Source organism: Oryctolagus cuniculus, chromosome 5 (genome assembly GCF_051225735.1).
Source record: "Oryctolagus cuniculus isolate XC-2025 breed Fujian yellow rabbit chromosome 5, ASM5122573v1, whole genome shotgun sequence".
NCBI lineage: Eukaryota > Metazoa > Chordata > Mammalia > Lagomorpha > Leporidae > Oryctolagus > Oryctolagus cuniculus.
In genome coordinates, this window is record NC_142871.1 from 117,799,879 (window position 1) to 117,816,083 (window position 16,205).

Consider the following 16,205-nt stretch of genomic DNA (forward strand, 5'->3'; position numbering starts at 1 on the left):
CCTTAAAGAATGTCCTTCGAATTTTGATTAGGATTGTGTAGAATCCGTTTGTCACTTTGGGTAGTATGAACATTTTGGTGATATTAATTCTTCTAATCCATGAATATGGAAGATTTTTCCATTTTTTGTGTGCCTTTTCTATATCTTTCATTAATGTTTTGCAGTTTTTATTATATAGATCTTTCACATCTTTGGTTAACTGGATTTCCACATGTAGAAGTTTGGACAGACACCTACCTTACATCCTATACAGAAATCAAATCAACCATGCATCAAAGATCTAAGCTTGAAACTTAAAAATAATCAAATTACTAGAGGAAAACATACAGGGAAACATTGCCAGACATTGGAGTAGGCAAAAACTTCTTAGATAAGTCTCCAGAAGCTCAGGCAATAAAAGCAAAAATAGACAAATGGGATTACATCAAATTAAGAAGTTTCTGCACAGCAAAGGGAATAATTAATAAAGTGAAGAGGCTACTGACAGAATGGGAGAAAATATTTGCAAACTATGCTCTGATAAAGGATTAATATCCATTGTTATGCTTAGTGAAATAAGCCAGACTGAAACACAATATTGAGTTTTCTCTAATTGGTTGTATATAAAAAAATATAGAATATAAAAAAAATCAAGCTAAGCTATCATCTTGTGATTTGATTTTGTCTATAACCCCTGTCTATACCCTGCAGAACAGTGGCCTATTTTTTACTTGTAGAGCTCTTTGTTTAGAGGAGCATAGTCTATGAATATTAAGTCAATTTAAAGTATGAGATCACAAAAAATTAAAAAGAAAAAGGGAGAGAGAGAGGAAAGTATCATTGTATCCTTAGAAGCATATCTATGAAATTCATTAAATCTTTATATATTAAAAATTTAAAAATTAACAATCAAAAAATTTATATTAAAAAATCCAAATTCTGGAAAGAAAAAAAAAAGGGTTGATATCCAGAATATATAAGAAGTTCAGAAAACTCAACGAAACAATACAGTGAAGAAATGGGCAAAGGATATGAATAGGCATTTTTCAAAGGATGAAATACAAGTGGCCATAAGACACATGAAAAACTGCATAGGATCACTAAACGTCAGATAAATGCAAATAAAAACTACGCCAGTTAGAATGGCTATTATCCACAAACCAAAAAATAATGAATGCTTGTGAGATTGTGGAGAAAACGTATTCAAAAACACTTTTGGTGGGAATACAAACTGGTAAAACATACTGGAAAACAGTATGAAGTTTCCTCAGAAAGCTAAAAATAGACCTGTCATATGACACTGCTATCCCATCCCACTCCTGGGAATATATCCAGAGGAGATGAAATCAGCATATGAAAGAGATACCTGCAGTCCCATGTTTATAGCAGCTCAATTCACAATAGCAAAGATAAGGAATCAGCCTACATGTTCATCAACTGATGATTGGATAAAGAAATTGTCATATTTATACAAAATGGATTATGGACTTAGCCATAGAAAAGAATGAAATTCTGACATTTGCACCAAAATGGATGGAAGTAAAGATCATTACGCTGAGTGAAATAAGCCAGATCCCAATAAATAAATACCACATATTTTCTGATTTGTAGTAGTTAATATATAGAGAATAAGAACCGAATGGATGTCATATCATTTAGTATTTGATTATATATATTGCTTTGCTGAATCATACCATGTAATTGAAAATGAACATTTCTCCACATTATGATCATTGTCATGAACCCCTCACTCTGTGATATTAATATCTCTGTTTTCAAGAAAAAATAGTATACATGTGTATGTATATAATGTCTACGTTTATTGTTGAAGTGAATGTGGCAAATGTTAAAAAATAGTAAAACAATAATAATAAAAAGCAAGGTCATGAGGGAGGATGGAAGGTAAAAAAGCAGAGTCCCTTCCTTTCTCTGTTTCTTTAAGCCTACCCCTACAGTAAATGCATGAATGCTAGCCCATAGCACAGATTAGCAACTCTTTGTGATAAAGACCCAGAACTCCCTGTGAAGAGGGATCAGATTCTGTGGCCCTTTTCGTGGGACCTTTCTTTGGTCCATGACTTGCTGGCAAATTCTTTCAATTATTGAATGCTGAATGCTGCTTTGTCTCACTAGATGGACTTTTACTTTAAGATTCTTATCTGGGACACATGCAGTCAGTGGAGAAAAATGCAAAACACTCTCTTTGGTCATTAATAAAGGGCCCTGAGGAAAAAGCCAAGGTAGCTTATGTTAATCATTAAACTCGCCCCATGGTCAATTCTGAACTTTTACTCTGGTACGTGTTTGGACAGGACACAAATGAGTTAGGTAAGTTATACTCCAGCATGAATTAGTTACCTGCATGGTAGCTGCCGACGAGGCTCTAGCTAGGTAACAGGATCAGTGGTTCTTGGTAGAGAGAAACAAAGATCATTTGGAGAGGAAAGGTAATTTCTCCCTTGAATATCGAGACATAAACAGAAAAAGGTACTGTTCTCTCTTTCTGGGTATTACATCTTTTGCTAATATTATGGTGAACAAAAGGAGGTGAGAGATCTATAGTAGCAACCTTGCAACTTCATCTCTCAGAGGTCTCAAAGGAGGGGAAAATGAGAGAGGAGGGAAGGAGAAAGGAAAATGGAGTGCAAACCACAAGAGAAGAGAGAGGAGAAAGAAGACCTGCTTGAATGGACATAGCTATTTTCTGCAGTTGAAAGTTTTCTGGTTAAAGGAATAAAGGATTGTGAGTTTATCCTTAGGAAGGGTTAGTGAACTGATTAATTCACTTGAAGAAAATGACATTTGTTATTGATTGCTCTATTTTCGAGGAAAAGATGCAAGTTTGAAAATAGGTTTTCAAGAAATCAATGTGTGAATATTTGTTTTCATTGTTATAAGTTGGGAGTAGGCACTAAGATAAAATGTTAAAAATCATGTAGAAAATAGAATCATGTAAAAAACAGAATTTTCTGTGCTGAGTGTATTCTATTGGATGCAACAAGCAAGTCAAATCCTGTGCTTTTGGACTACGTAGTAAATACTCCTGGGTACTTTGTCTATGCAGTAGTTGTATCTCTAAAAATTGAATGTTTCTAACTTGAATTCTATTCCAATAGACCTAAAAGTGTAGGGCATTTTGTGACTTACGGGAACACTTGCTGAATCTACTTGTAAATTAGAGTTCTTTTTCAGAAATGCAAACAGCTTCCTGTTTGTGCACAAGTTAAGGACAGGCACACAGGTTATTTGTTTTCCAGATTCCTAGCACAGTATTCCCAGCATACAGTAGTACTATAATAAATATTTTCAATATTGAATTAAATATAAATGTATTATGGGCTCTCTTAATCAAGGCACACTTATCAGGTAAGTTTATTATGAGTTTTTGGGCAGATGTTCTTTTTCTGGGAGTTTACTGTGGCTTCTATCTTTTCTGAAATGATATAATTACTTCTGTTTATCTCCACATTTTCTTTAAAAATTAAATGTCTATTGAGGGATACATGCATATATATAATTCTGCAATTTCTTGAACTTTAAGAGTATCCCAGAGCTAAGGTCTGTTAGAGGGTTTTGCTGATTCAAGCTGCCTGGGTTCTGGAGAACAGCTTAGCACTCTTGGACAGAGCAGTCATGAGGGTGTTATCCGAAGCGTGAGTTTTTAGCCAGGCTTCTGAGGATTCTGTCCATCCCACACGGATATGGAGGTCATCTCTCTCAGATTAGGTATGGCCAGATTTAGGGTGTTCACGTATGTATTCATTACTTAGAATTTACTGAGCATCGTGTGAGCCATCTGTAGTAAGAGGGTGTAGAAATGGGCCCCTGGATCTCTTCAAGGCATGTACTATGTTGAAGAGGCCTGTGTGTTACTGTGTTATCTGGTCCAGGTTCTACAGAGGTTTATTATTATTATTATTATTATTTTGAGGTGAGGGAGGTTGATGAGAATTGGAATGGCTGGGGAAAGATTCAGTGTGGGAAGTGGCCCCTAAGTTGGGCCAGGTAGGAGGGCCAGAATCTTGAAGAAAGTTTGGAGAAGCCAGGAAGGGAGCAGCAGGAGCTAAGGCAAAGGCTGATGTGTGCAAGGCTTGTCTGAGTGATGAGGAGAACAGTATGGTGACAGTACAGGGTTCAAGTAGGAGAACCATGGGAGGGAAAGCGGAAAAGCTAGGGCAAACAACGTAAAAACATACAGTTCCCCGAACCACATTAACTAGTATTTTAATAAATAGAATTTATTTTTAAAACTTCAGCTTTGATTCAGTTGATTAAAGAGGTTACTATTATTTAACCAGCTTAAAGATGCTGAAAATAAGCTGGTGAAACAAGAAAGGAGGAATGGTGATGACTGCATATAAAATTCTTAGATGGCCCCTTTCTACCAAGCTTAGAAAGACAGTGGGTCCCTTTGGAGACACTAGGACCATTTCTGTGTCATCTCCTTAATTTCTCAAGTTTCGATACAACAAAGTGATGGTATGGAAGCAAAAATGTTTGTAATTTTTACTTTATCTTTTATATAGCAGAACAGCTATGGTGCATCCATCAAAACAGAAAATGATCTTAATGTCTAAGAAATCTTGATTTAAGTAGACACAATGACTGGCTGGCTGATCTCTCTGATGAGTATTGAAGTACTGCTTTTGGCAGGTGAGTAGAATGTGTGTTGACAGGGTTACAGATAGGAACATCATAGGTTCCCTTGAAAAATATTATTGATACTTAGACATGTACTTTCCAGGTATCAATTGAAAAAATGAATTTATAAAGTTTATTTTGAGTGGCAGAGTTGAAGCATCTGCATCCAGATTTAAATTTCCTGCTTAACTTTTTTCCCGATTACTAGCTGAGGTTATGTACTAAACTGTTGTGAATATTTACTTAAACTTGTAATGGCCAGTGGAAATCGCTGTTGTACTTCAGCGCTTTTAATAATGACTTGTGAGCTTTCTTTCATAATCAGCTTTTGGACTTTGTGTTCTAATTCTTTTCAGATTTTACCGCTTTCTCTTCCCAAAAGGAGTAACTTATTTTGTCTTAGTGATTACTTCTTGTATTATAATGTCCTCTTCTCAAGCAATGTCTTCAACTTTCTCCGAATTTCTATTATACTCTGTTACATCTTCTTGTGGCATTGGTTTTTGGTCTTCTTGGTTAAAAATATCTAACCATCTCTGAGGCCTCTAGTTGGGAACTCCATGAATGGTTATGTTGATGTGACTCCATTACCTCAGGTGTGCAGTGTGCCACCTGTATGGCTGCACGTGGAAGTCATAGGCCAGCCACAGTCAGCATGGCCTGCATGAGCCTTTATCATTTTTTTTCTCATATAAAATTGACAGGTGTTCTATAGATAACACTTTCATTGCTTATTTCCTTACTGAGTGCCTGATGATTTTTGCTGATTTCCTTGAAATAGCTTTTCCTTTGCCAGGGCATGTCCCTGAACATCTTTAAAGATGGAAGGATTGATAATGGTCAAGCTCAGCTGATGGTCTGTATGGGAAGACTCAATCTACCCCAGCATGTGTAGTCAATAGGGCTTAGCTTTGTGTAAAGGAAACTCCTCCAGCAACGATCCACACACTGGTCCTGCTATGAGCAGGTGAGGCTAAAAGCTACAGAATTTCGCATCTGTCTGGGAATTCACTCTGATCACTTATTCCAGGAGAAAGTAGAGGATGGTGGATTAGGCAGGAAAAAACAAGTGGCAACTTCTACAATTAAATATGGTCAGCTGGTAAAAAGGTAGGAAAGAGAGGGAAGATACTATGAATTCAATTAGGGAACAAAGTGAGCCTCTTCCCAAAGGAAAATGAAATTCAGGATTGTCCTTGTGGGTACTAGGTTTTTGAATGTCTAAAACGAGAGGGCTAAGTCAGAGTTTTCCACAAAATCTGGATTCTGAAGGTGTGGTCCCCAGACCAGGGACACCAGATTAGAAATGGAAATTTGAGAGCTGGTCTCAAATCAACTGAACCAGATATTCTTGTAGCAGAGCTCATCATCTGCATTTGATCAAGCTCTTCTGGTCATTCTAATGCATGCTAAGTATTTATTTATTTATTTAATTTTATTTGAAAGAGTTACAGAGAGAGGTACAGACAGAGAGAGAGGTCTTTCATCTGCTGGTTCAATCCCCAAATGTCCACAATGACTGGCACTGGGCCAGGCCAAAGCCAGGAGACAGAATCTTCTTCCGGGTCTCCAACATGGGTGTAGGGACCCAAGGACTTGGGCCATCCTCTGCTGCTTTCCCAGATGCAGTAGCAGGGAGTGGAATCAGAAGTGGAGCAGTGAGGACTCGAACCAGCGCCCATGTGGGATGCCAGTGCCGCAGGGTGGGGTTTTAACCTGCTGCACCACAGCACTGGCCCTCTGCATGTTGTTTTACTTTAAAATGTTGGGGAAGCTACTAGATCAAGTTTGACCTTAAAAGCCACTGTTTTTCTCATTTATTGACAGTACCACATCTGACTTTACGTATTGAGCCCAAGGAAGGTAGCCTTGCAGGGGGAACGTGGATTACAGTTATTTTTGATGGTAAGTTTGAATTTTATCAAATGTGAATTTCTTAATGGACACACAATCCTAAAGAACAAAATTTGGTTTTCTTCCTTTTCTAAGAACAACTGTAAAAGAGGGACTGAAGGGAGAAGGACAGAGGGACTAACATCTTTCTCTCCAGATGCTCACTGGCTAATTCAGAAAAGCAGAACACTTGGTGATGCGTAACATCATAGGACTTTGACAATGTGTTCCCCAGAACCTTTGCTGTCTTCCTTATAGATAATTTTATACAAATGGGTCCCTGACTTACAATGTTTTTTAAAATTTGTACACTTATTTGTGAGGCAGAGAGACTGAATGAGCAAGTGAGCTCTCGTTTACGGATTCGTTCTCCAAATGGCTGCAATGGCTGGGCAAGGCTGAAGTCGGGGGCCAGGGATGCCTTCCAGGTTTCCCGTATGGGTGGTAGGGAAAAATCCATTTGAGCCACCATCTACTTGCTGCCTACCAAGGTGTGCAGTAACAAGAAGCTGGAATCAAAAGCAAATCCACGTGTCAAACTAAGGCACTCTGATATGGGATATGGGTATCTTAATTGCTGTGCCAAATACTTATTCCTATAATGGTTTGACTTCTGATTTTTCAACTTCATTATAGTGTGGAAGCAATACAGATTTGGTAGAAATTATACTTTGAGTTTTGAATTTTGATGCTTTTCCTGGATAGCAATATGCAGTACACATACTTTCATGGTGCTGGGTGATGGCAGTGAGCCACAGCTCCCTATTGGCCATGCAATCAGGAGGGTTAGCAACCAATTCTCTACAGTGTGTGATGTTTCACAGGTGAGGTGTATTGATTGTATTTTGACCAGGTATTCTCAACTCTTTTCAACTTAAAAAGGGTACATGGAGATGTAACCCAGTGAAAAGGGATGGGTTCTATGTTGTGGACTTTCTAAACCACAGTCTAGCATTCCTGTTTCCCATACAATGCAAAATAACTTTCAGGGATGAAACATTTCTTGGATTTAGGTAGACCTAAAGAGACAAAAATCCCTTTATAAATCCATAAGTTAGAATATCCCAATAGATAGCAGCCATAAATGCCTTTGGAAAGGAGTAATGTTACTTTAATCCTTAGGTAAATTTAGCATAAATTACATTGTCCCTATATGGCCATGTTTTGACATTACCCTGAGTGTATCATAAGTCTGGTTAGCTGAGATTTCCCCTTTTCCTTTGTATTTAGGTTTGGAGACAAGTGTCCTTTATCCCACCAATGGCTCTCAGCTGAAGATACGCCTGGTGAACATGGTGGTGCCTGCATTGCCCAGTGTCCCCTGTGATGTCTTTCCTGTCTTCTTGCAGTTGCCTGTGGTGAAATGCCAGACCAGGTGCCTGTCTGGGAATAGGAAGACCAGACAGGATGAGCATATGAGTGCTTGTCTTAGTAGCCTTTGGTGATGTGTTAGGGAAACTCCTACTGCAATTAATTACCAGTTATAGTTCTCTTTCCTTCTCTCCCCTCCCCTCCTCTCCTCTTCTCTTTTCTCTCTCTCAAATCAGAATTATTGAAGGAGAAGGAGACACACACACACACATACACACACCCACACACACCCACACCCTGAGAAAGAGAAAGAGAGAGAGCTTCCATCCACTATTTCACTCCCTAAATGGCTGCAATGGCCAATGCTGGGCCAGGCCGAAGGCAGGAGCCAGGAGCTTCATGTGGTCTCCCACATGAGTGTCAGAGGACCAAACACTTGTGCCATCTCTACTGCTTTCCCAAGGCCATTAGCAGGGAGCTGGATCAGAAGTGGAGCATGAATTGGCATCCATATGGGATGCTGATGTTGCAGGGTGTGACTTTACCCACTATACCATGACACTGGCCTACAGCTATAGATTTTGAAAATATTCCATGTGAATATCATCCTTTAAAGGTCCCTGTGTGGTTCTAGGGCTTAAGGAAGGATGACAATATGGAGAAAAATTTTGAGATGTTTTTAAGGAGGGATTGGATTTTGTTTATGATCTTACGATTTTTTTTTTTTTTTGCAGAGTGCTCTATGGTTCTTAAGCTTTCAATAAATGGCACCATTTTGCAATTTGAGCACTAACTGTTTTGAATATGCATAATAGTAATGATTGTGCATAAACCCTAAGCCAGTTAGAAAGGAAATTTGCTTTTAGCTATGCTACATTTGATATTATCTCTGTTTGGAACACATTTGTATAAGGTTGCAGACAATCTATTGTTCTACTCAGGTTTTTGTGAGGGTTACACTATTTCCTGCTTTGTTAACTCATGTGTTAGAGTGGCTGGAGGGAAGTAGAACATTGGTGAAGAGAAAGAACAATGACATTTCCTGAGTTCCCTCTTTCAGGAAGACTCCCCATCTTCCATTTTTGCCTGTTGAAATTTACACTGTGAATTCCATCTCTTCCCTGAGCATTCAGCTGAGGATAATCTTTTCTTTATTTGAAAGGGGAGGAAGGAACACCTTTTAGTACTTCATCCACACACACATTTTCTTTGTAATTTATCATACCGAAAGAAATTCTTTTTTTGTAATTTACACAAAGGCACAGTGTGTGTAACTTCAGTGACACTTTTTCAGCCTGTGTTTTCATGACACTTGTCATGTTCATCCTCGTAGAATTAAGTGCTTTGAAGGCAGGGGATAAATTTGATTTCACCATATTCACCCTTTGGTGGACTGCACAAGATGTTACAAATAGAAGATGTTCATTAAATGTTAGTTGAGTAAGGGGTCAGCATTTTGACACAGCAGGTTAAGCTTCTGTCTATGATGCTAATAACCCAGATGAGTACCAGTTCCAGTTCCAGCTGCTCCACTTCTCGTCCAGCTGCCTGCTCATGTACCTGGGAAAACAGTGGAAAATGGCCTATGTGCTGGGACCCCTACACCCATGTGGGAGACTTCAATGAAGCTCCAGTCTTCTGGCTTCAGCCTGGTCCATTCCCTGCTGTTGCAGTCATTTGTGGGGTGAACCAGTGGATGGAAGATCTCTCTCTCTCTCTCTCTCTCACTCTTTCAGAAAAAAAGAAAAAAAGTTGTTGTTTGAAATTCTTTGTAGCATTATTATTAGTTTTAAACCCTAATTTACTTCAAAACATTTGTGGAAGTTGGAATTAAAAGATGAGTTTACTTTGGTACAAAATTATTTTGAAATCAATTCAGAGTATTTTCATAAAGTACATTTCCATGAACTGTTTTAAGAATCCTTCTATGCTTTGTTAAGTTTTATGGCATTTTAAAAAAAGATTTATTTATTTGAAAGGTAGAGTTACACAGAGGCATAGGCAGAGAAAGAAGTCTTCCACTTGCTGGTTCACTCCCCAAATGGCTGCAGTAGTCAGAGCTAAACTGATCTGAAGCCAGGAGCCAGGAGCTTCTGCTGGGTCTCCTACGTGGGTTCAGGGGCCCAAGCATTTGGGCCATCCTCTACTGCTTTCCCAGGCCATAGCAAAGAGCTGGATTAGAAGTGGAACAGCCAGGACTTGAACCGGCGCCCAGATGGGATGCTGGTGCCACAGCCAGAGGCTTAGCCCACCATGACACAGCACCAGCCCCTTTTATGGCATATATATATATATATATATATATATTTGACAGATAGAGTTAGACAGTGAGAGAAAGAGACAAAGAGAAAGGTCTTCCTTCTGTTGGTTCACCCCCAAATGGCTGCTATGGCCGGAACTACGTGGATCCAAAGCAAGGAGCCAGGTGCTTCCTCTTGGTCTCCCATGAGGGTGCAGGCACCCAAGCACTTGGGCCACCCTCCACTGCCTTCCTGGGCCACAGGAGAGAGCGGGACTGGAAGAGGAGCAGCTGGGACTAGAACCCGAAGCCCATATGGGATGCCAGCGCCGTAGGTGGAGTATTAGTTTATGGCATATCTTAACATAGACTTCCTGCAAGAACTTTCTATAAAATAAGCTAAAGCCATAAAGATTTTTGTGTCCTATCTACTTACTTCCAATTAGGATGTACCATTTATGTTGTATCATCCTTTTAGAGAAAAAGAAATACTACTCTCTTAAATATATTAATTGATTAAATATGACTATAAAGTTAAATTAACATTCAGGTATAAAAAATATACAGTTTATTAATAATGAAATGCTGGCATGCTTATCATATAAAAAGGCAAAACAGCCCATATGTGACTAAAACCAACACTGCCCAATCAAGATACAATATGAACACAAATGTACTTTGAAATTTTCTAATAGCCACATTAAAAGGTCCAAAGAAACAAGAGAAATTAATTTAAAAATATATTTTATGTAACTCAATATTTTCCAAATATTTTTATTTCAACATGTAATTATGTTTATTATTAATGAGATATCTTAGATCCCTTTTTTGCATACCAACTCTTCAAAATCTAGTGTGTATTTTATGCTTCTAGTCTATATTAATTGGAGCTATCCACATTTCAAGTGCTTGGTAAACACATAATACTAGTTGCTAACACAATAGACACTTCATATTTAAATATTTAAAGTCATACTGAAGATTTTGTTGGGAAGATTTGGCAAAGAAGCATAGCTTAAATCTAGCTTTATTCTTACTCATCATATCTTCCCTATGACAAAAATCCATTGTGGATGGCAGCCTCAGAGTGGCAAAGAGGCCACTGTGATATCTATGCAAAGAGAGAAGAACTAAGTCCCTTTGTCTTGATGGACACATGAGATGTTTAGCAGCTTCTTGGAAGATGAAGATTCATTATTGCTATTTTTGGAAACAAGTAAGATCAATACCTTTTATGAGAACTAGGATTCAAGCCCCCTTTTATCCTGACCCTTTGGTGTTCATGCACATAAGTTAATCTATCTATAACTGTCATTTCTAAAAGATAGAAACTGGGATGAGAGTATCTATCAAAGTACCTTCTAATTCTTAAATGCCTATGAATTGATGATTCTGAGAAATGGGACTCCCCCCTCCCCTGAAACCTTGTAAGAAATAGGATTTTTGTTTCTCTTAAATTTTAGAGACTTTTCAAATGACATTGCTTTTCCTGAAGGATCCAGTCTTTGAAGTCTTTGCAGCACAGTGGGTAAAGACGCCACCTGCAGTGCTGACATTCTTTATGGGCGCCGGTTCAAGTTCCAGTTGCTCCACTTCCGATCCAGCTCTCTGCTGTGGCCTGGGAAAGCAGTAGAAGATAGCCCAAGTCCTTGGGCCCCTGTACCCACGTGGGAGACCCAGAGGAAGCTCTTGGCTCCTGGCTTCAGATCGGCACAGCTCCTACCATTGTAGCCATCTGGAGAGTGAACCAGCGGATGGAGGACCTCTCTCTCTCTCTCTCTCTCTCTCTCCCTCTCCCTCTCCCTCTCTCTCTCTCTCTCCCTCTCCCTCTCTCTCTCTCCCTCTCCCTCTCTCTCTCTCCCTCTCCCCCTCTCTCTCTCCCTCTCCCTCTCTCTCTCTCTGCCTCCCTCTCTCCCTCCCTCCCTCCCTCCTTCTCTCTCTGTGTAACTCTGACTTTCAAATAAATAAATCTTAAAAAAAAAAAAAAAAGAATGGATCTAGGAAGTGAAAGGTAGGATGTAATACTGTTTGATTAGCTCTGTTCTACAAGCAAACAGGAAGAAAACTGGAAGTGATTAAATGAGCTGCTAGCTTTTGGAATTAGTGTTTTTTGATTCATAAGAGTTTCCAATTTCTGCCTTCAGATCTCTGCTTTCCGAAACCCATGAAGGTCTATACTCTTTGGAAGTGCATTCTGAGGGACAGGTGTTAGATAATCCAAGTCCAGTATCAAAAGACAGCTGTACTTTCAAGGTGAGTTTTACAGATGGAAGAATGTTTTACACACACATACAGAATTCCAGACAGACAGATGTAGAGAGAGACAGAGATATTTTCTGTTTATGGTTTACTCCCCAAATGGCCACAATGGCCAGGGCTGGGTCAGGCTGAAGCCTGGAGCCTGGAACTGCACCTGGTTCACCCACATGGATGACAGGGGCCCAAGCACTTGGGCCATCTTTCACTGCTTTTTCAGGTGCATTCCCAGAGTGCTGCATTGAAAATGGAGCAACTGGGACTCGAACCAGAGGACACATGATATGCCAGAATCTCATGCAGCAGCTTAACCTGCTGCACCACAATGCCAGCCCCAGGATGATGGAATGTGTATTTTCTTAGTCTGAGGGTATGCTTGTGTTACCAACACTCAAGTTGTAAATTAGCCAGAGTCTGTTTGAAAGAGTAAGAAGAAAGTTTGTGATACAGCTTCATAGACTATACTATGATTAAAGACAAGTGTTGAACCTTTGTATGTCAGGCTGTAGCTGTTTTATGTAATTGTCCAATTTAATGCTCACAAAAATTTTATGGGTGGATATTCATTATTCTGTTCCAACATATGCACAATTTGGGGCTCAGGGAGATTAACTAGTTTGCCCATGTCCTGTAGGTGATAAAGGACAGAACCAGGATTTGAACCTTCACCTTGCTTTAAATGCCACCTAAACTGAACCTCACAGAGGAACCATAAAGGTTGTCTTTATGCGATCATGCCAAGTCTCAGGATAGTGAAGGTCCTCAGGGACCCAAGTTCTAATTCTCCCTCTGCTTTATGATAGCTTTCCGCTACTCTTTGCAACACCAAACTCTGAGGCTGTATGCTGGTGGAATACTTCAAGCTCAGATAAACTGAAAGGGAAGCAGAGAGAGAAGTAACAGAAGCAGAGAGAGTTTAGAAGGCCAATGTTGACTTATTTTAAAGCCTCATTATCTATACTGTAGCTTCAGTTTATATTTTGTTTAGTTCATTGGCCAATTCAGGTTAGTTTTTTTTTTTAACCAAAGAAGAATCTCGGGATGGGTAGGTCCTAGACTTTTCATAAAAAGCAAAAAGCTTTTCAGTACTCTTACTTGATCTGATTGTTCTTCACATAGGGTGCTTCTGTTAAGAGCTGTTCCAAGGAGTATAATTTAGTCGCTAATCCATGCTCCTTGAGAACAAGACTTCACCATCTGACTTCATCTCTAAAATGGCCCCCATTTTTATAGCAATTTGTGTTTGAAATTTAATGTTTGCTGTTGATTCACACCTAACACTTTGTTTCTCAGTTAAGAGACCCCTGTTTTCTGGAAATTTTGCTTCTGCACATATGCAGCAGGAAGCAAAAAAACAAAATCATTCTTATTAAGACCTATCCACCTATCCGCTGTCTCAGGGAATGCAACAGAAGAGATACGGCTGAAAATGTTTCATCACACCATGTTTCTCTTCATCCCAATAGTAGTTTTCCTACTTATTGAAAGATCAGTAAGGAGAGAGAAAGGGGAAAAGAAGAGAAACATATCCTAAAATTGCACATCAAAGAAACAAGTCCATGAGCAGTTTTCCTAGCTGGGGGAATTGGAAAATCACCAGGCGATGCAGTTAACGAGAGGCATCCCAAGCTCAATGTAATACAGTGTGTCTCTTTGTTTGGGGACTTGGACTCAGGGAACCACACATATGAAAAATTAATTCCACCTTGCCAGTCCACTCCAGAGAGCCTGCTGTGGGCGCTGACAAGTTTGCACAACTCACGGAAGGTTTATCAAGCAGCTGGTGGCTGTGGCTTTGCTGTTCTAATCTGCTGTTTTCCTCTCTCCTTCTTGGTGTTGCTAACCTCACTTGGGCTCAAGGATCAGCATGCAGGAAGCTTGATTTGGAAGCTCATTAATTTTTCACTTTGTCATGTCTCTAGCTTGGTGGATAACTAGGAGCCTGTTTCTCTTAGAAATGTACGATTTTTATGTTGTGTTGGCTCAGAGAGAATCACAAGTGAAGCCCTTTTTGAAGCTTCAACCTGAGTCTGCCTCACTACTATGAGGAGTTGGATGGAATGATAAAGGAGTGGCAGTATTCCCCACAGACTTTAGTGGAAGGATTAGATCTTACACGTCAAGTCTGAAATCAAGAGATATGCTTCCTTATTTGATTTGGGCTTGGTTGTGCCAACTGCCTTGGTTTCTAACATCTGTGAGAGAGGGCAATGACCACCACTTCACTCAGTAGGCTCTTTTGGTAAAGTTCCAACTTGAGGGAGGTAAAGTCATGGGTGCAAAAGTTGACTGGAAGGGTGGAGTGGGGACTGAATGTTTGGCAAGTGTGCATGAAACTCCATTAATCTTTAGCTTTTGGTGGGATCAGGGCCAGCTCCCAATCTGTGAAATCACAGCATTCTTATTTTGACTTCGGACTGTACACATTTTCTGTGAACTATTTTCTAATCCTTTCCTTTAGAAAGTGAGGAAACTAGCCTTGATAGCAGGCCATACAGCCAAATGGATCAATAGTTAACGCCCCACCTGTCAAGTCGCCATCAGCTTTGTAGACAAATCTGTCGATTGTCAATGACTGATTAGGGCTGTTGATTAACAGTGAAGTTATCTTTTGGTGATATTCTCGCCTGGAAATGTAGACTGCTAAGGTGCTGGAAGAAGACCAAACTAAACAGTTTGCTGCAATATGTTTGCCAGTGGGAAGCACTATGGGTTGTGTGGAATGTAGGCATTCCAGGGATCTGGGAAGAGGTGGGGATGACTGGATATCCCTGGGTGAGTTGTTGGCTCATGGTTCAAATCTTTGTCAGGTCAGTCTGTCCTTCTGATTCTCCATTTCTTCAGATGAGCCACTATGTGATTTCCTGATGTAGTAATGACCTGATCTCTGACTAACCTAGATTCTTACAGGTGAGATGGAATTCTGGCATAGTTTCATTCCCTACTCTCCTTCCAGGTAGTATATCAATAATCTCAGATCAAGATACCCCAGTCTTTCACAAAATTAAATGTCTTCTACATACCAGACTCTGCGCAGGGTTTACCAGCAACTGAGTCAGGCATTGTCTCTGCCTTCATTGAACTCATTATGAGCTTCAGGAGGAGGATCAGTGTAAATGGATTTGGAGTGTCACAACCAGGCTTTCCCAGGATCTCACCTCTCCATCAAAGTTGCTTTCCACTTGCTTGAAGAAAAATGTTACTTTCCATTCCTTGAATTTTTTGAATAATTTTCCTCTCAATTGGTACCTTCTGTTTCTTCAACAAGCACCTTTCTCATGTTCCCATTCAACTTTCCACTTTTTTTGTCGTTTGCTGATGCCTAACAAAGTTCTGGCTGATAATGATTTAAGTGAGTCCTCCCAATTAAATAAGTGAATTCTTTTCTAGAAAAATTAAAATCTTCACGACCTAAAGACATCAAATTACAATAGTGAAGTGAAAAGTTAACATTCTGGATGATAGTGTGCCTATCTTTCCTTCTGTTAAAACATGCTATTGGGTATGTTAGGTGGGCCTGTAGAAACAGGCTTGCCAGGGTTTAGAAAACTTGATGCAGGTTAGGGAGCTATATGACCTTGATCAAATTCTGTTCACCTCATCTATAGAAGAAATAGAATAATACCAGTCATCTGTGCATCATAGAAATATTATGAAAATAAAAGGAAGTAGGTTTGAAGGTGATTTAAGGAAACATAAACATTTGCTTCCTTAACCCTATGTTTTATGAGGAATGGCTTGTGCTTCTTGTGTTTGTGGTATTCTAATGAAATGCTCACTTGTGATTATCCCTATTTTCTAAACAGTTTTCCAAGGCACAGACACCCATTGTTTACCACGTTAATCCATCAAGTGGAGTTCCAGGTAAGAAATCTTTTAAAGTAAG

The 16,205-nt window shown here is 39.5% G+C and overlaps 1 protein-coding gene across 31 annotated transcripts in view; it reads left to right on the top strand.

Moving 5' to 3' along the window:
- The first annotated feature begins 2,186 nt into the window (after window positions 1-2,186).
- Window positions 2,187-16,205, top strand: part of PKHD1 (PKHD1 ciliary IPT domain containing fibrocystin/polyductin) — a 524,425-nt gene continuing 510,406 nt past the window's right edge. For 18 of the 31 annotated variants that reach the window (XR_016234007.1, XR_016234005.1, XR_016234006.1 and 15 more), the window contains exons 1-6: window positions 2,295-2,466; window positions 4,506-4,632; window positions 6,448-6,525; window positions 7,744-7,888; window positions 12,208-12,316; window positions 16,126-16,183. Coding sequence is in view for 16 of the 31 variants with exons in the window: in XM_051855614.3 (XP_051711574.3) it covers window positions 4,581-4,632; window positions 6,448-6,525; window positions 7,744-7,888; window positions 12,208-12,316; window positions 16,126-16,183 (442 nt within the window). In the remaining 15 variants the exon portion in view is untranslated. Of the gene's footprint in view, window positions 2,467-4,505; window positions 4,633-5,401; window positions 5,588-6,447; window positions 6,526-7,743; window positions 7,889-12,207; window positions 12,317-16,125; window positions 16,184-16,205 lie in introns of those variants that run through there. The other 13 variants (XM_089333174.1, XM_089333195.1, XM_089333175.1 and 10 more) reach the window with 12 other exon arrangements.